This window comes from Protopterus annectens, chromosome 11.part0 (genome assembly GCF_019279795.1).
Source record: "Protopterus annectens isolate FY-2018-M chromosome 11.part0, PAN1.0, whole genome shotgun sequence".
Lineage (NCBI taxonomy): Eukaryota > Metazoa > Chordata > Ceratodontiformes > Protopteridae > Protopterus > Protopterus annectens.
The window spans coordinates 198,924,689-198,939,006 of NC_056745.1; the positions used below are offsets into that span (position 1 = coordinate 198,924,689).

The window sequence follows — 14,318 nt, forward strand, 5'->3', positions numbered from 1 at the left end:
TTTGCCTCCCCTCCACAAAACCACACTGATCCATATCTATCAATTTTGGTATCACTTTTACCATTCTTTTAGCCATTATAGACATGAACACTTTATAATCATGGTTTAGTATTGAAATGGGCCTGTATAAAGCTGGATCCGAGGAATCTGTACCCTCTTTAGGTATCACCTTTACCACCGCCTTTCTTCCAGGATGCAAGCTGGCTGGTACTTCTCCTCTTAAAATAAGGTTGAAAAAAAACCTTCCAGATCTTTATCAATTTTTTCCCTCCTACCTTCCAAATTTCCACAGGAATACAATCTATTCCTGGGGACTTTCCTGTAGATTGGTTATAAATAGCCATTTTTATCTCATCCCTTCCTAGCCTAACTGTTAGAGGTAGATGAGGCTCAATTACTAACTGTGGTATATTTAATTCTTCTATAAATATTTCCATTTGTACCTTTTCTTGATTTCCATATTTATCTGCTTTGTACACATTTTCATAACATTTCCACAATATTTCTAATACTTCTACAGGGTCTCTTGTTATCTTCCTTGTTACAGGCTCCCTAAGCTTGGTGACTGCCCTTTCCACTTTCTGCTGCCTGAGGTGTGCTAAAAGTTTTCATAATTCTAGAGCACAAAAAACAGTTGCTTAACAGCAATCTTTCTAAACTCATGCATATCATGGGGTTAATGCCTTATTTTCTGTTTAGCATCCTGCAGTTGCTCCTCTTCTTGTTCTGAGAGATTCCTCCTATTTTGCAATACTTTTAATATTTGTCAGTCCCTCTAAATAAGTCTTGTTACTGTTTAACCATTTTCCCTTTCTTTTATTTCCAAACTGGTTTTAAATTCCCTTTAATTTTATTCCACTCCTTAGCTATGTTTTCAGAAGATAATTATATCTTCTCTAGTAGCTCCTGAATTAATTCCACCTTTCTTTTCAACCGATAGGTGGGAAAGTGCCAGTGTCTCGTTTTTATTTCATTACCTTGTGTTTTTATTTTAGTTATTATTGGTGCATGATCTGAAATAGTTATTGGGTGGGTTTTAAGACCTTCAATTAAATGCACCTGTTCCTGTGAGATATAAAATCTATTTAGCCTACCCCAGTTTTTTTATATCAGTGAGTAATATGTAAATTCACTCCGAACTCTTAGTACTGAATTCACATCTTCCATGCCAAACATTTTCATAAATTTCTTCAAAAATCTACCCTCCCTTGTTACATTTTCTCTTTTAGGCCCCCCAGACACATCTTCATGGTTGAAAACCAAATTCCAGTCTCCACCTTTAAGTAATATTCCTTGCTGAAAGCTGATGATTTCTCCCAGAACTTTCTTAAGCTACATTGTAGCGGTTTTGGGGGAGGGATGTAAATGCATGCTAGTGTAATCCTCCTCCCTAGCCAGCAGCCACTTAGTACTATGTATCTTCCATTATCTCACCCCCCCCCCCTTCTATCACTACTGGAGCTTCTTTTGCAATTAATATAAGTACTCCTCTTTTCCTTTGCCCCAGAAATTCCATTGAATAACCATCCTGAAAACCTTTCTTTATCAAATTTATGTTCACTTCTTTCCAAGTGTGTCTCCTGTAGCATAGCTGTTTGCACTCTATAATTTTAATATAGATAACTACTCTTTATATTTTATATTTATCTGTAAGACCATTCAGATTAAAAGACATTACAGAAAGCATCATTTTCTTATATAGTTATTATTATCACCTTTTATATATAACTGCTCTTTTGCTAAATGTCTAGTTCCAACTTTTATGTTACAATTATATAATGTATGGCAGGTTGGTCTTTTATACAGTTGTTTCATGTCATATCATTTTGCACCTATGTAACATCTTGTATAACCTTTTGTTTTTTTGAAAGCTCTCAAACAGAACAAACAATCCTCCTAAAACCTATGAAGTTAACAATAACACACAAAACTATGTACATCTTCAAATACTGAAGTTTTTGCTTCCTATTAAGAACATAAGTTCTAAATTGATGGCTTTACAGACAGGCTAAAGTTAACCAAAAAGAAAGGCTAGTTACGCTAAGGTGCATAGTATAACCTCTTCTATTAGTAAGTACTACTTGATTTTGTATATCTTTAAGAAAACACTTGAATGCTTTCAGTAAACACTATCTATAAGTCATGTCTCTTTATCAAATTGTCTTCTAGTGACATGCAAACCAGACACAAAACTGCTAAGTTTACCTTGTTTATCAGAAAAAAGCCTTACAATATTCAATATTCTTTTTCACTTACATGCTTTGTAATAACCTTGTTACTGGATAACACCTAGGGGGTTTTACCCAGTCATTTCCCTATACAAGCATGGGAAAAAGTGGACTGATTTTTCTTTTGTCATACTCTCTTAACCAGACCCTTTTGCTCCTCCCATCTCCTCCTCTCCACATTTTTTTTTCATTACAGTGCCTACATTTCTCAAAACTAAACAAAAAAAAGAGAAGGGTGAACAACAAAAAAACAAAAGCACCTGTTTATATCAGTATCCCCACTGCATTTAAAAAAACTGAGAGAACTTTACTTCATATCTAATTGGTTTTGTATTATCTTTAAAACTGTCACACCTGGGAAAACCCCTGATTGTTTTCAGAGAACATTATGTCCTAGTCAGTTCTTCTGTTCGTTTTTCTTCTTTTCCCTTAGCCATTCCCCTTTTCACCAGATTGTCTCTAGTTTCTCTGTATCAGACTGTCTCCATGGAGGCATGAAGACCAGCTGCAGAAATGCCACTTAGTATACATATTTGCAAGTGCTAGAAAAAAGCTTTGTAATATTTTTTCATTTATTTGCTCTGTCTTAAAATAAAGGTCCTTAATCACTCATTTCCCCATGCAAGAATGAAAAAAGCACATTCATTTGAACTTTGTCATGCCCCCTTAAATAGGCTCCCTTTTTCCTTTTTTATCACTACATTGCCTGTGTTTCTCAAAACTGCACAAGAAAAAGAGAAGAGGGGAGAAAAATAAAAAACATGTTTACAATCCACATTACACCCCAAAAAAAAACATGCAACACAGATACAATATTATTAAGAAAAGAAGGTGTTTTCTTTACTTACAGTTAGCATTCTCCTCTCTCCAAAGCATTTGTCCGAACATTAATGAAGTAGGACATATACTTTAGAGTCCCCCGCTCAGCAAACAAATTTTGAAGTCCAATATTTCCAGATTTTTTTGTGCTGTCATATTTCACAAATGCAATTATTGCATTGTAATCCCACATTAAGTTACTGATTTTATTACTGTTCTTCTCCATCACCCAAATCCTGTCTCTGCTTCATTTCTACTGTGCTCTCGATTCTATTAGTCACCTCTCGTGCTCCTTTCTTTCTCTCCATTTCCATTGAAATACTGGAAAAGCTTTCACAGGTGCAGTCTCTCTGTGTTCTTTATTACCAGAGGAATAAGAAACTGAATCTCTTTCCGTTTCACAGCTCAGATTTTGTTGGACAAACTTCAGTATTTCCTCCTTAGCATGCACTTCATCAAAAAATGATTTTGTCCCTCCAGGGAAGAATATCTTGGAAACAGCTGGATACAGCAGTTTGAATCTCACACCTGAGTCTTGACATTCTCTGAATAGAGGAATGAATTTACTACTCTTTTGCCTGGTGTACAATGAGTAATCATTCTCCACAAACACTCTGCTGTCTCCTACTTTTAGTATTTTCTCCTTTTGCCACAGTTTTGACAAAATCATCTCTTTCTGCTGGTAGGATTGCATCCTTACTATTAAAGGTCTAGTTTGTATTTTCATAGCTAGATTTGGAGCCCACACAATGTGCCCGTTCCACTAAGTCCTGCTGTGGAGTTCCACTCAAGTTACTTATTTGTGCTTTCATAAATTTAATACAGTCTGTTCCTTCCAGCTTCTCTGGTATAGCTGAAAATCTCAAAATTTCCCTACGTGCTATGTCCTCTAATTCTGTTATTTTTGAAGCATCGCTTCCTGAGCAGTCTTACTTGCAGCCAGCCATTTCTTCATTTCAACCTCTGATTTTTGCAGCTATATCATCTCATCTGAATATCTGTTTAAAGCTTTTTCTATTTGTTCCAGCCTTTTGTTGTTTGTGTTGATATACTTTATCAGTGTTTTGTTTATTTTAACCAGGTGTGTATGCAGTTGTCTTATATCATCCTGTAGGTTACTGGAAGTCATGCCCTAAGGTTGCATTCCTTTCTGCCGAACAGCTGCAGAACTCTCCCTAGTCAGTGTTTCTTCCATGTCTCCTGTATTTCTTTATTCCTGGCATCCAGGCAGTTACTTTCTTTTAGTCAGTCAGGTTTAATTACAATTTCTTTCTTTTCAATGACTACTTAAAAGACAAACAAGGATAATCACACAGAACAGTATTCTCAACACATGGACTTTGTTTCCTGCTGTGATCTACCAATCACAGCAGCAAACAGCTCAATTTTTTCACCTTGACAAATATGAAGGGGAGGGGAGATAAGTTTAAGGACTACAACTCAGGCATAACAAAAGAATGAAAATTAGCCACTTTAGAAAAAAAGAAGTAACAGTTCTGTGTGATTATCACTGTTTGTCTTTTAAGTAGTCATTGAAAAGAAAGAAATGGTAATTAAACCTGACTGACTAAAAGAAAGCAGAGCATATGTGAAACACATGTAAAGTCAAGCATTGACAGGAGCTTGGGGTCTAGTATGTAAATACTGCAATGTGGGATACCAAGAGGTAGACTAAAACATCAAGATGCTGGACTCCATGTGGGCAGACTATGGAATTACATTAAAATATAAAAAAGTAGATAGAGTCCAAAATGGTGTTTATAATTTTCCATTGCAAGTGGATATGAATACTTTTCAACACATCTATAAGAAAGACATGAGAAGCTCTTTCTAATCTACCTAAATAAAACTTTCACAACTTGACTTGTTCACTAAGAGGCACTCGTTATAGCTCTCAAGATGAAACTACTGCACTGAGGAAGGCTGGCAAGATTGTAATTATAGTTGTGAAAGCTTGCAACAATAAATGAGGAAAATGCTTATTAAGTGAGAATTGTATGTTGTAACAAACTGAACCACTTAACCTGAGCATGAGTCTTCTACAGTAATACAATTTAAGCTTCTTAAAATTATAAGCTTATGACTTGTGAAACAGTGGAGAATGCAAAAAGTATTTGACATATTTTAATAAAGGTATTATACTCTAGTAGATTTGCAAAAGAATCTACAAAAACTTTGCTTTTCAATGTGTACAAGGTGCCACTTTCAATGGCTAGAATTTAATGTGAAGCCAAATGCAATATCTAAAGATAAAAGAACTTGCTTAGGATGATGGAAATGAAAAGCTGGTTCTTTCGCCAAGAATATTTGCCATTGAAATTAAGACCTGCTTATGCTCACAGAATGGACAAAGACAAACAGTGGCATCTGCCGCTGTAGGTGTGCCAATTAAAGCATCTTGCTATACTGTTGACAGGATCTGATCTAGCTTTGGTGGCACCCCCCTCCAAAAAAAAAAAACACTAAGTAAAACAATTACTTAGCTAACAGACTTGAAACCTGAGATTTAGTTATTATCTTCATTGCTGCAGTTTTCAGGAGTATATGCATTTTGTAACATTAGTTGCTTTGGCTAGCAAAATGACAGTCTTATCCTACTAGAATCAGACTGTTTTAATGGGGTTCTAATGTGTATTTGATGTCATATTTAATCAGAAGGCTCCAAAGTTCAGTTATATATACACAATAAATTAAACTTATATATTGTTCCTTACCATATTGCACCAATGGTCAAGTGAAGCCCAACATTTTTTCCCCTTATTTATCTTCTGCATTTTAACTAGAATGTTAATATTGTTTTGGATGTTGGTATGTAATGCATGAATATTTTAATGCAGAGGGAAAGTAACTAGGCAGGGAATTATGTCGTCCTATATTGCCAACACGAAACATGTTGAAAACAGGTGAGCAGAATTCCCAACCTCAAAAATAACGAGGAAAAAAAACTTTGCCAGAAAAGTTCTGTCGTGTTGGGAAATTTTCATGTTATTAGCATTTGCTAAATACTATCTGGAAGAATCTCTGTATTTACACCTTGTAAAAATCCTTACCTTTCGCACTGATGCAAATGCAGGTCCAAAGGACTTCTGGATCTGTGTGCTACCCTTAATCCAGCCTGGCAGCTTTTGTAGAACTCCTGGACGAGAATAACGATGGTCTAAAAGCACTATGCTAGCATAGTCTTTCTGATGGCGGATTGCTCGACCTAGAGATATATTACAAAATTAAGTTTAGAGATTATGAAAATGAGTTTAAGCACTGTAACTCTTCTAATTTTAGTTTAATCTTCACCATTCACACAAAGACATGGGTATTATAAGCTGATTAGTATGTAATGAGGACCATGTCTTTTAAACAGGGCTAGTGCCAAGACAAGGCCCACATAAGTGACCACTCTATTGAACTGTCTTATGCAATGCTATTTACCTTGGTAACATTCCCCAATGGTTTCAGCAACTGTTACTGAGACGTCATGGTATTCTGAGTCTGTGAAATGCCACCAAGCTCGAAACTTAGCAATAATTGTACTGTATGCGTTTCACTTCTGCAAGACAGACCAGAGAGAGGGTATGGTTTATTTCCTTTAGCATGACTCCTCATGGGCTAAAAACTGAAATGTAAGGATCCACAGGGCATAAGCCAGTCTAGCAAACAGTGATGGGTTCTAAGTAAATAATGAATACGTCATTCAGTCATTTTCTGATTATCCATTTAATTGATTTCAGGGTCACAGGAGAATTGCATCCTAATTCTAGTACTTAGTGGGTGCAAGGAACACAAACCAGATCTAGACAGGGTGCAGTGTAGTGCCAAGAAAGAATACTTTTTCTGCATCTTCTCAGGATCAAGTCTTCAACTTTCAGTTTGTAAATAAGTAAAAAGCTGTTTGAAGAGAGGGAAGAACAGTTTTCTAGAAGACCGATAATTGACAAGTGCATGTGAAGGAGGAATAATTCTGAACACATCAACCAAAAAAAAAAAAAAAAAAAAAAAGCACCCTGGTAGTCAATCTCAAGTCCATTTATTGTATAAAATCAGTTGAGCGCTTTCATCAGACACAGTTGACTTCATCAGAACAAAGAACTTTCTTAAAAAGAAACAAAAAAAAAAAAAAAAACAGTTTAAATAATGTTAAAACAATCATGATTGTTAGAAAAACAACCAGTAAAAACCCATAAATTACCATAGGTCATAAATATTAATGTTAAAATAAATTAGCAAAAAAACAAGTGATCAATATTATTCACTTTCATGTTGGTATAATGAAAAAGGGATTAGACTTGTCCTGCTTTTTCTTTTAAAACTGGCAGGATAGTCAAGTAGTCGTTCAACCCAGATATATATTTGCAGCCAACCTTAACTGCCACAACAGCTCTTTTTTAAACAATGCATTTTACCAATCCCCCTCTCTGGAATCCTATTTGCACAACATCCAAAATGGCAAACTTAAAACCAGAAAAGCTTTCACAGTGTAAACTATGTGTGAACACAGCATTAGTTTCTTTCTCTGTTCATAGTGGAACAAACGCCTACACTACTAAGCACCTGACAGCCTGAAACCACACCCTTTTTGCCTCCAGAGGTCAACAAGAAATTTGTTGTTTCTTTTCTATATTTTGTGAGTTAAGGAATCAGACAGAAAGATTAATAATTTCCCTGATTACTGAAAAGATAAAGCATCCACTGCCATTCTCCTTGTCCTGCTGAACTGTGAAGATGTCAGTATCTGGTGCGTTTCATTCCCAGGACAGGACTGAAACTACAGTTCAGGAAATCTTGGGATGTGACTGGACATGAGAGTAATGCCTCTGTCTAAGGAACACTACCAGACCTGAATCACTTTCTACACAGGGGCTTGCAGTGCACATTTCCATATGTTCCCCATTTGTTCACCTACTAAACCATGGACTGGTGATCTGACTGAAAACGAAGGGTCTCAAATCCTATCCTGGCACTCGAGAGTGGACAGCAAGGCACTCATCAGTCCCCCTCACTTGGGGATCCTACTTGGTGGTCTTGAGCAGAACTCACCCTGATGTATCGAACATCAGGATGTGTGTCAAGATCTACAGATACAAAAGAAATCCCACAGTAGCACAGACAAAAATAGTTCACCACTGTACAGCCTGGTGACATGCATCTGACACTATGACAGGATCAATTATGGCACACAAAGATGATGACAACCATGATGCCCAAGTTACACTGAAGTGTTTCAGCATTGACCCAAACGTGTACTCGTATTCAGGATACAAACGCTATGAACTCCTGGGTCAACTCTGTGAGAAAGTAACGTCTATACTGAAAAGTATCCAGGTTTACTCTATTAAACAAAATGCTCTTACAACAAGAAAAACTTCTCCCAGTTTATGGAGACTCCAAGGCCTGCAAGCAAAGAAAGATGCAATAAACTGCCATTACCAAGAAGTATACTGACAACATCAACAAAAGCCAGTCATCCTGATAACAGAACACAGGAAACTTTTCCCCTGTAAGACTTCCTGCACCAATATCAGGGCCTTGGTAAATACTAAAGAAGAGGAAAATCCAAATTTCAACACTCTTGACTGAAAATGATGCTGACCCGAGCAAACTGAAGGAATTTCCAATGAGATAATCATATCCTTAGTGCCAGTTCTCTGTCCCCACCATGACCATCCCAATGACTTTTCCTTTGAGAAAGCTCTAATGCTTATGCAGTCCTCTTTAGTTTGTTTTCTGGCTGCCATGCCTTTGCCCCAAATGACGACAGTCCAGTATTTGTAAATGGAGGCTGCCAAATCTCCATAAAAGGAGCAGAAGTGAGCAATCCAATTAGCAAAACAGAATTGCAACAAACCAGAAAAAAAACATGAACTTGTAAAGCACAAGTGACACTCCCAAGTGACACTCCCACTGAGGCTGTGAATCACTGCTGAGGCCTACTTAGCTAGTTTTAACTAAAGAGCAAAGTAATTTACTTACATAAAATTTAACAGAAGTGAAGTGAGACAAGCCAGAGATCGAATCAGACACTAAATCTTGCAGCCCACAGTATTTCACCACTGCAAGCTATTTAGTACAAAATACAACAAAATGCATTACAAAAGATTCTGAATGAATATTCGAATAAATCAAGTGCAATACGTTACTTACCTTTCTGGCAAAGAGATACTCAGTAGCTTTGTTTCTTTTGTTTATAGATGTAACCAAGTGCTCAGAATCCAGGTAAACCACAATGGACAGCTCCAGTTGCATAGTGTTACAGCCCTGATGACAGCTCATGTTATTTGAGTTCTATTACAGGCTTGGTTGCTTGATGGAACTGGTGAGGGAATGAGAGTGCCCACCCTGGGGGGGGGGACAGGGTGAAACGGAGCAGGACTTATGCCATCACAATCCCTCTGTGGAGTGGTAGTGTCACACTGCACACCCTAGGGGTAGGCCTTCATTAATAAGAACAAGCATTCATAGGTGGGAAGGCACTGTGGGCCCCGGGGAGAGGGGAGGAATTGACCATACAAATACCAAATAATTTTCATGGCTGTCTGTATCATGGCAAACTGGGCAGCTCTTGCCTTGTACTGAAGTAATTTCCTTGGCGGGGGCAAGGAGGCAGAAATCAAATGGCAAGACTTGATGGTTATCAGGCACAGGAGCAAAAAAACAAACTGGGATGTTTCAGTCTCTCCAATCCCATATGTTAGATCAGGTTCAGGGGAACAGTTGACTTTGGGTACCCCAGAGATTGGTGTAAGGTTTTATATCTATCGATATATATGTGTGTGTGTGTGTGTATATATATATATATATATATATATATATATATATATATATATAAAATTGCCATGGATTCAAAGGACAATCATAAGGCCTTTTTCAGCTATGTTAGGAACCTGGGTGGAAACTCACAGATATGCTCAGAATTAGTCCAAAATGATACAAAAATCACTGAACCCACAGACATTGCCAACATACTGGCAGACAGGTTCAGTGCAAACTTCACCCCTCTCCCCTAAAGGAGAGATAACTATCCCAGCCGAGTGTAGCCTCCCGGACATCTCAAATGCGCAGGTGAAAGCTGCTCTCTCTAAAGCTAAAAACACAGCATCAATGGGACCGGATGGTGTCCCCGGCTGTGTGCTACACGAGCTAAATGAGGAATTAAACCCGCACATAAGGCAGCTGTTTAATCTCAGCCTTACCACAGGATACGTGCCCAAGGAGTGGCGTCGGCAACTGTGGTCCCACTCCACAAAGGTGGCGCCTCTGGACCCTGGTAATTACCGCCCCATAAGCTTAACAAGTCTAGTCTGCAAAGCTATGGAGAGGATCATAATGGAGCTCATAAACAAAGATATAGGGACTTGCAGACATTGGACCCGACCCAGTTTGGCTTTGTCAAGGGAAGATCATGCCTTTTGAACTTGGTCGACTTCTTGAAATAGTCACCAAGGCCATTGATGAGGAAAGGCAGTCCATACAGCCTACCTTGACCTTGCAAGGCTTTCGACACAATACCCCACTCGGGTATTGTAGAAAAACTTACCAGCTTAAATGTAAACCCATATGTCACAAGATGGGTTGCAAACTGGCTTAAGGACAGAACCCACAGGGTTAGAGTTGCTGGCGCTGTGTCAGACTCCAAGCCGGTCACAAGTGGTGTCCCACAGGGCTCGGTCCTTGGCCCCTATTGTTTGGCATCTACTTCTCAGAAGTACAGGCCAACATGGGAGGACTTTGGCTGACAAAGTTTGCAGATGACTGCAAACTGGGCGCCATAGTGGAAAGTGCATCGGACACGGATATCCTTCAGAAGGGACTCACGGAAACAGATAGCTGGTGCCAGAGCCATGGCCTGAAGTTAAACGCCAAAAATGTATAGTCATACCCTTCGGGAAAAACAAGGTAACCCCAAGCTACCATATAGGTGGCAATCCACTAAGCACAGAAGAGGTTATCAGGGACCTGGGGACCCAGGTTGACAGTGGCCTTTCTTTTGACACTCACATTGCTAAAGTGGTTAGAAAGACTTTCTACATTGCCCACCTGATCATGAAGGGATTCACATCCAGATCTAGTGAGGTCATTGTTCCCCTGTACTCTTCACTTATCAGACCAATGATCGAGTACAATGCCCCATTCGGGATGTATCTCACCCGACATCTGCAGCAATTGGAGAGACCCCAAAAGTTCCTCACCAAAAGGATAAAGGGACTCCAAAATCTGTCATATGCTGCCAGATTGAAGAAACTCCAGCTCTATTCAGTCGCATACCGTCTGCTCAGAGGTGACATGTGCCTGACATACAAGGCCATGTCCAACCCGGAATTAATGGACATGCTCCACCTCAAAAAATCCAAATCCACCAAAACCACTAGAGCAAGCGACTTAAACCTTAACACGGATATAAATAGGACGTGCTGGAGGGATAGATTTATCACTCAGAGACTCCCTATGCTGTGGAATAAAATCCCGGTCCATGTGAGGCAGAGCACCTCGCTGACTCTGTTCAAGAGAAATCTAGACCTGTGGATGGGAGATCGTAGGTTTACCCCGGGAATCATCTCTGGGTCACTGCTGGACAGAGGCACAACAAACTAATGGGCACAGTATTTTTTCATATAAGGGGTGGCGTAAGCCACAATAATTTGGGCTAGGCTTATAAATGCCTTAGGGCAGATAGCCTAGTATAAACCTATGAACCTATATATATATATATATATATATATATATATATAAAACTATCTATCTATATATATATATATATATATATATATATGTGTGTGTGTGTGTGTGTGTGTGTATACATACATAGGAATCCACGGTTTCAGTACTGATTTATTCATATTTATGTGTTTTCCCCACAAATAGTATCTCCTGATTTTCAGTTATCCCTGCAACTGCAAACACTGTATCATTCTAGAATTTTCTTGTAATTATTTAATGTTGTACCTTAATATGATATAATAAATTCCAACTGCTTCTTTCTGACCAGGATCATGTCTGAAAGGGTCTTTAGACCTGATCACCTACCCAGTTACAAGTAAAGAATAATAACACTTGTTTAATTCATCAGTGACCACTTACTGTTGCAACTCACTGGCGGGGATATGTGTTCTGCACTGACATAACAAATATAGAGCACCTTAGTGGTACTAAGTCATGGTACAATCCCTCATTGTTGTCAGTGCAATACAGTTGGTACAGATGTAAGAAGAGTGCAGCAAATACATGTGCTAGTAATATATAACATGGTTAATACACTTTTACATTCCTCCCATCCATACAGCCTAAGACTACAACATTATATTAACTCTTAACTTCCTTCCAGCCTTTTATAATCCTGTTCCAGTATAAAGACTAGAAACATTACAACTAGGTACTTTCTTACTTTAATATCTTTAACATATGTAGCAGTCACTGATAAGGCACCCTCCACTGCAAATTTAAAATACCCCGACTGCATACTATATAAAACTGCCTACTGCTTTACAATATGACACACAGTTTACATCACGTTTTTATACAGATATTAATGAGAACAAAATGTTTACTTAGTTACGTCTTCAGTGCCCTTCTAAACATTAATGACAAAGTGGGCTTTATGCTTTACAGTTCACTCACCAGTGTAACACAGTCAACAAAATTCCAGTCTTTCTCTGACACTTCTTGCAAAGCCACATTTCATGTGATTTTATACCTAATAGGACTGATATGTTATAGTCTCCCATTTATTCACTAATTCATAATGTTGCTGATCTTATTCCTGATCAACTCCATCTCCTAACACAAGTCCCTTGTTCAAGTCCAAAGTACTCCTGATTGTTCGAGTCAGCTTCTGTGCTGTTCTGTTGTCACACAAGCATTTACCTTTGGAACAACAGATGATGTTTACTGGCAGTCTCTCTAGGAGTGTTATTACGGGCAGAAGAATGAAAAGCAAATTTGCCTTCTTGCTGGCTGACTCTTTGTTGGATAAGCTTTTTTATTTCCTCCTTAGCCTGATATTAATCCAAAAATGTCTTTGATCCTCCATGAAAAAAAATTCTTAAGACAGCTGGATATAGCAGCTGGAATTTCACATCTGCCTTTCAACACTCCCTGACTGATGGGATAAACTTGCTTCTCTTCTGCCTGGTGTACAGTGAATAGTCATTTTCCAAAGTTTGCATCATAACGTTTGTTCCTGTACACCTCTTCAATATCCTTAATCCAGTGAGTCTTATCCCAAGACAGATGGTTCTTATAGTAACTTAGTTTGTATCATAACGTTTGTTCCTGTACACCTCTTCAATATCCTTAATCCAGTGAGTCTTATCCCAAGACAGATGGTTCTTATAGTAACTTGTGACCCAGCAAAAACTGTTCTGAGCTGAACAGAACCAGTTCTGTTGGTTAGCTTTGCTGCCTCTGTGGATCTCATGACCTGAGGGTAACATAACCCCACCTAATCTTGACAACTTGGATGATTTGGCTCTCCCTTTCAGTCATGTTTCCAGAGGATGTACTATCCTTTCACAAATGCTAGGAAAGTATAGGAAGTCCAAAGACATTTGTTCGTTCTTGGAACAATTTTATCAGGAGCAACTCTTTCTGCTGGTATGAGTGTATCTTTAGTAATACAGAGTCTTGGCTGCTTTCTCATGGACATATCTGGATCATAAATGTGAGGTGCCCTCTCAATTAACCAATAATGCAGTGTTATACTATTCTTGTTTGTTATTTGTACTTTCATAAAATTAATAATGTCTGTTCTTTCCTGTTTCTACATTAAGCAGAAAATCTCAGGTTTTCTCTCTGTACTCTTGTATTTTAACTCTATTTTTTTTGAAAGAGCTCTTCTTCAGAAGTTTCATGCTCAGCCAGACTTTTATTCATTTCACTCTCTGATGTTTGCAGTTTCATCATTTCATCTGAATAGGTAGATAAAGCGTCTTCTACTTTTTTCCAGTCTTCTGTAATTTGACTTTGTATATTCCTTTATTTCACTTATTCTAAACACTGTTGAGTTCATTTAATTTATTTTCACCTAATTAATGGAAGCCATCTCCTGTACCAAAGCTGAACTTTGAACTGCTTTTTGTTGAGCAATTGCAAGCCTCTCCCCAGCCATAATGGATTTTCTCTTACTTTCTCCAAATTTCTTCTTTGCTTGTATCCAAACAGCATAATTACTAGCCTGTAACTAAATTTTTTGCAGACTGATCGCTTTTAAATTTTTTACCTTTTTCTGTCAGAGTACAGTTATCTTCAATGATAGACCACATTAAGGTACACCAGGATGAACAG

The 14,318-nt window shown here is 38.1% G+C and overlaps 1 protein-coding gene across 1 annotated transcript in view; it reads right to left on the minus strand.

Moving 5' to 3' along the window:
* Positions 1-14,318, minus strand: part of DDX11 (DEAD/H-box helicase 11) — a 1,280,855-nt gene that overhangs the window by 13,295 nt on the left and 1,253,242 nt on the right. The window contains exon 26 of the mRNA XM_044087617.1: positions 6,098-6,252. Coding sequence (XP_043943552.1) covers positions 6,098-6,252 — 155 coding nt within the window. The remainder of the gene's footprint in view (positions 1-6,097; positions 6,253-14,318) is intronic.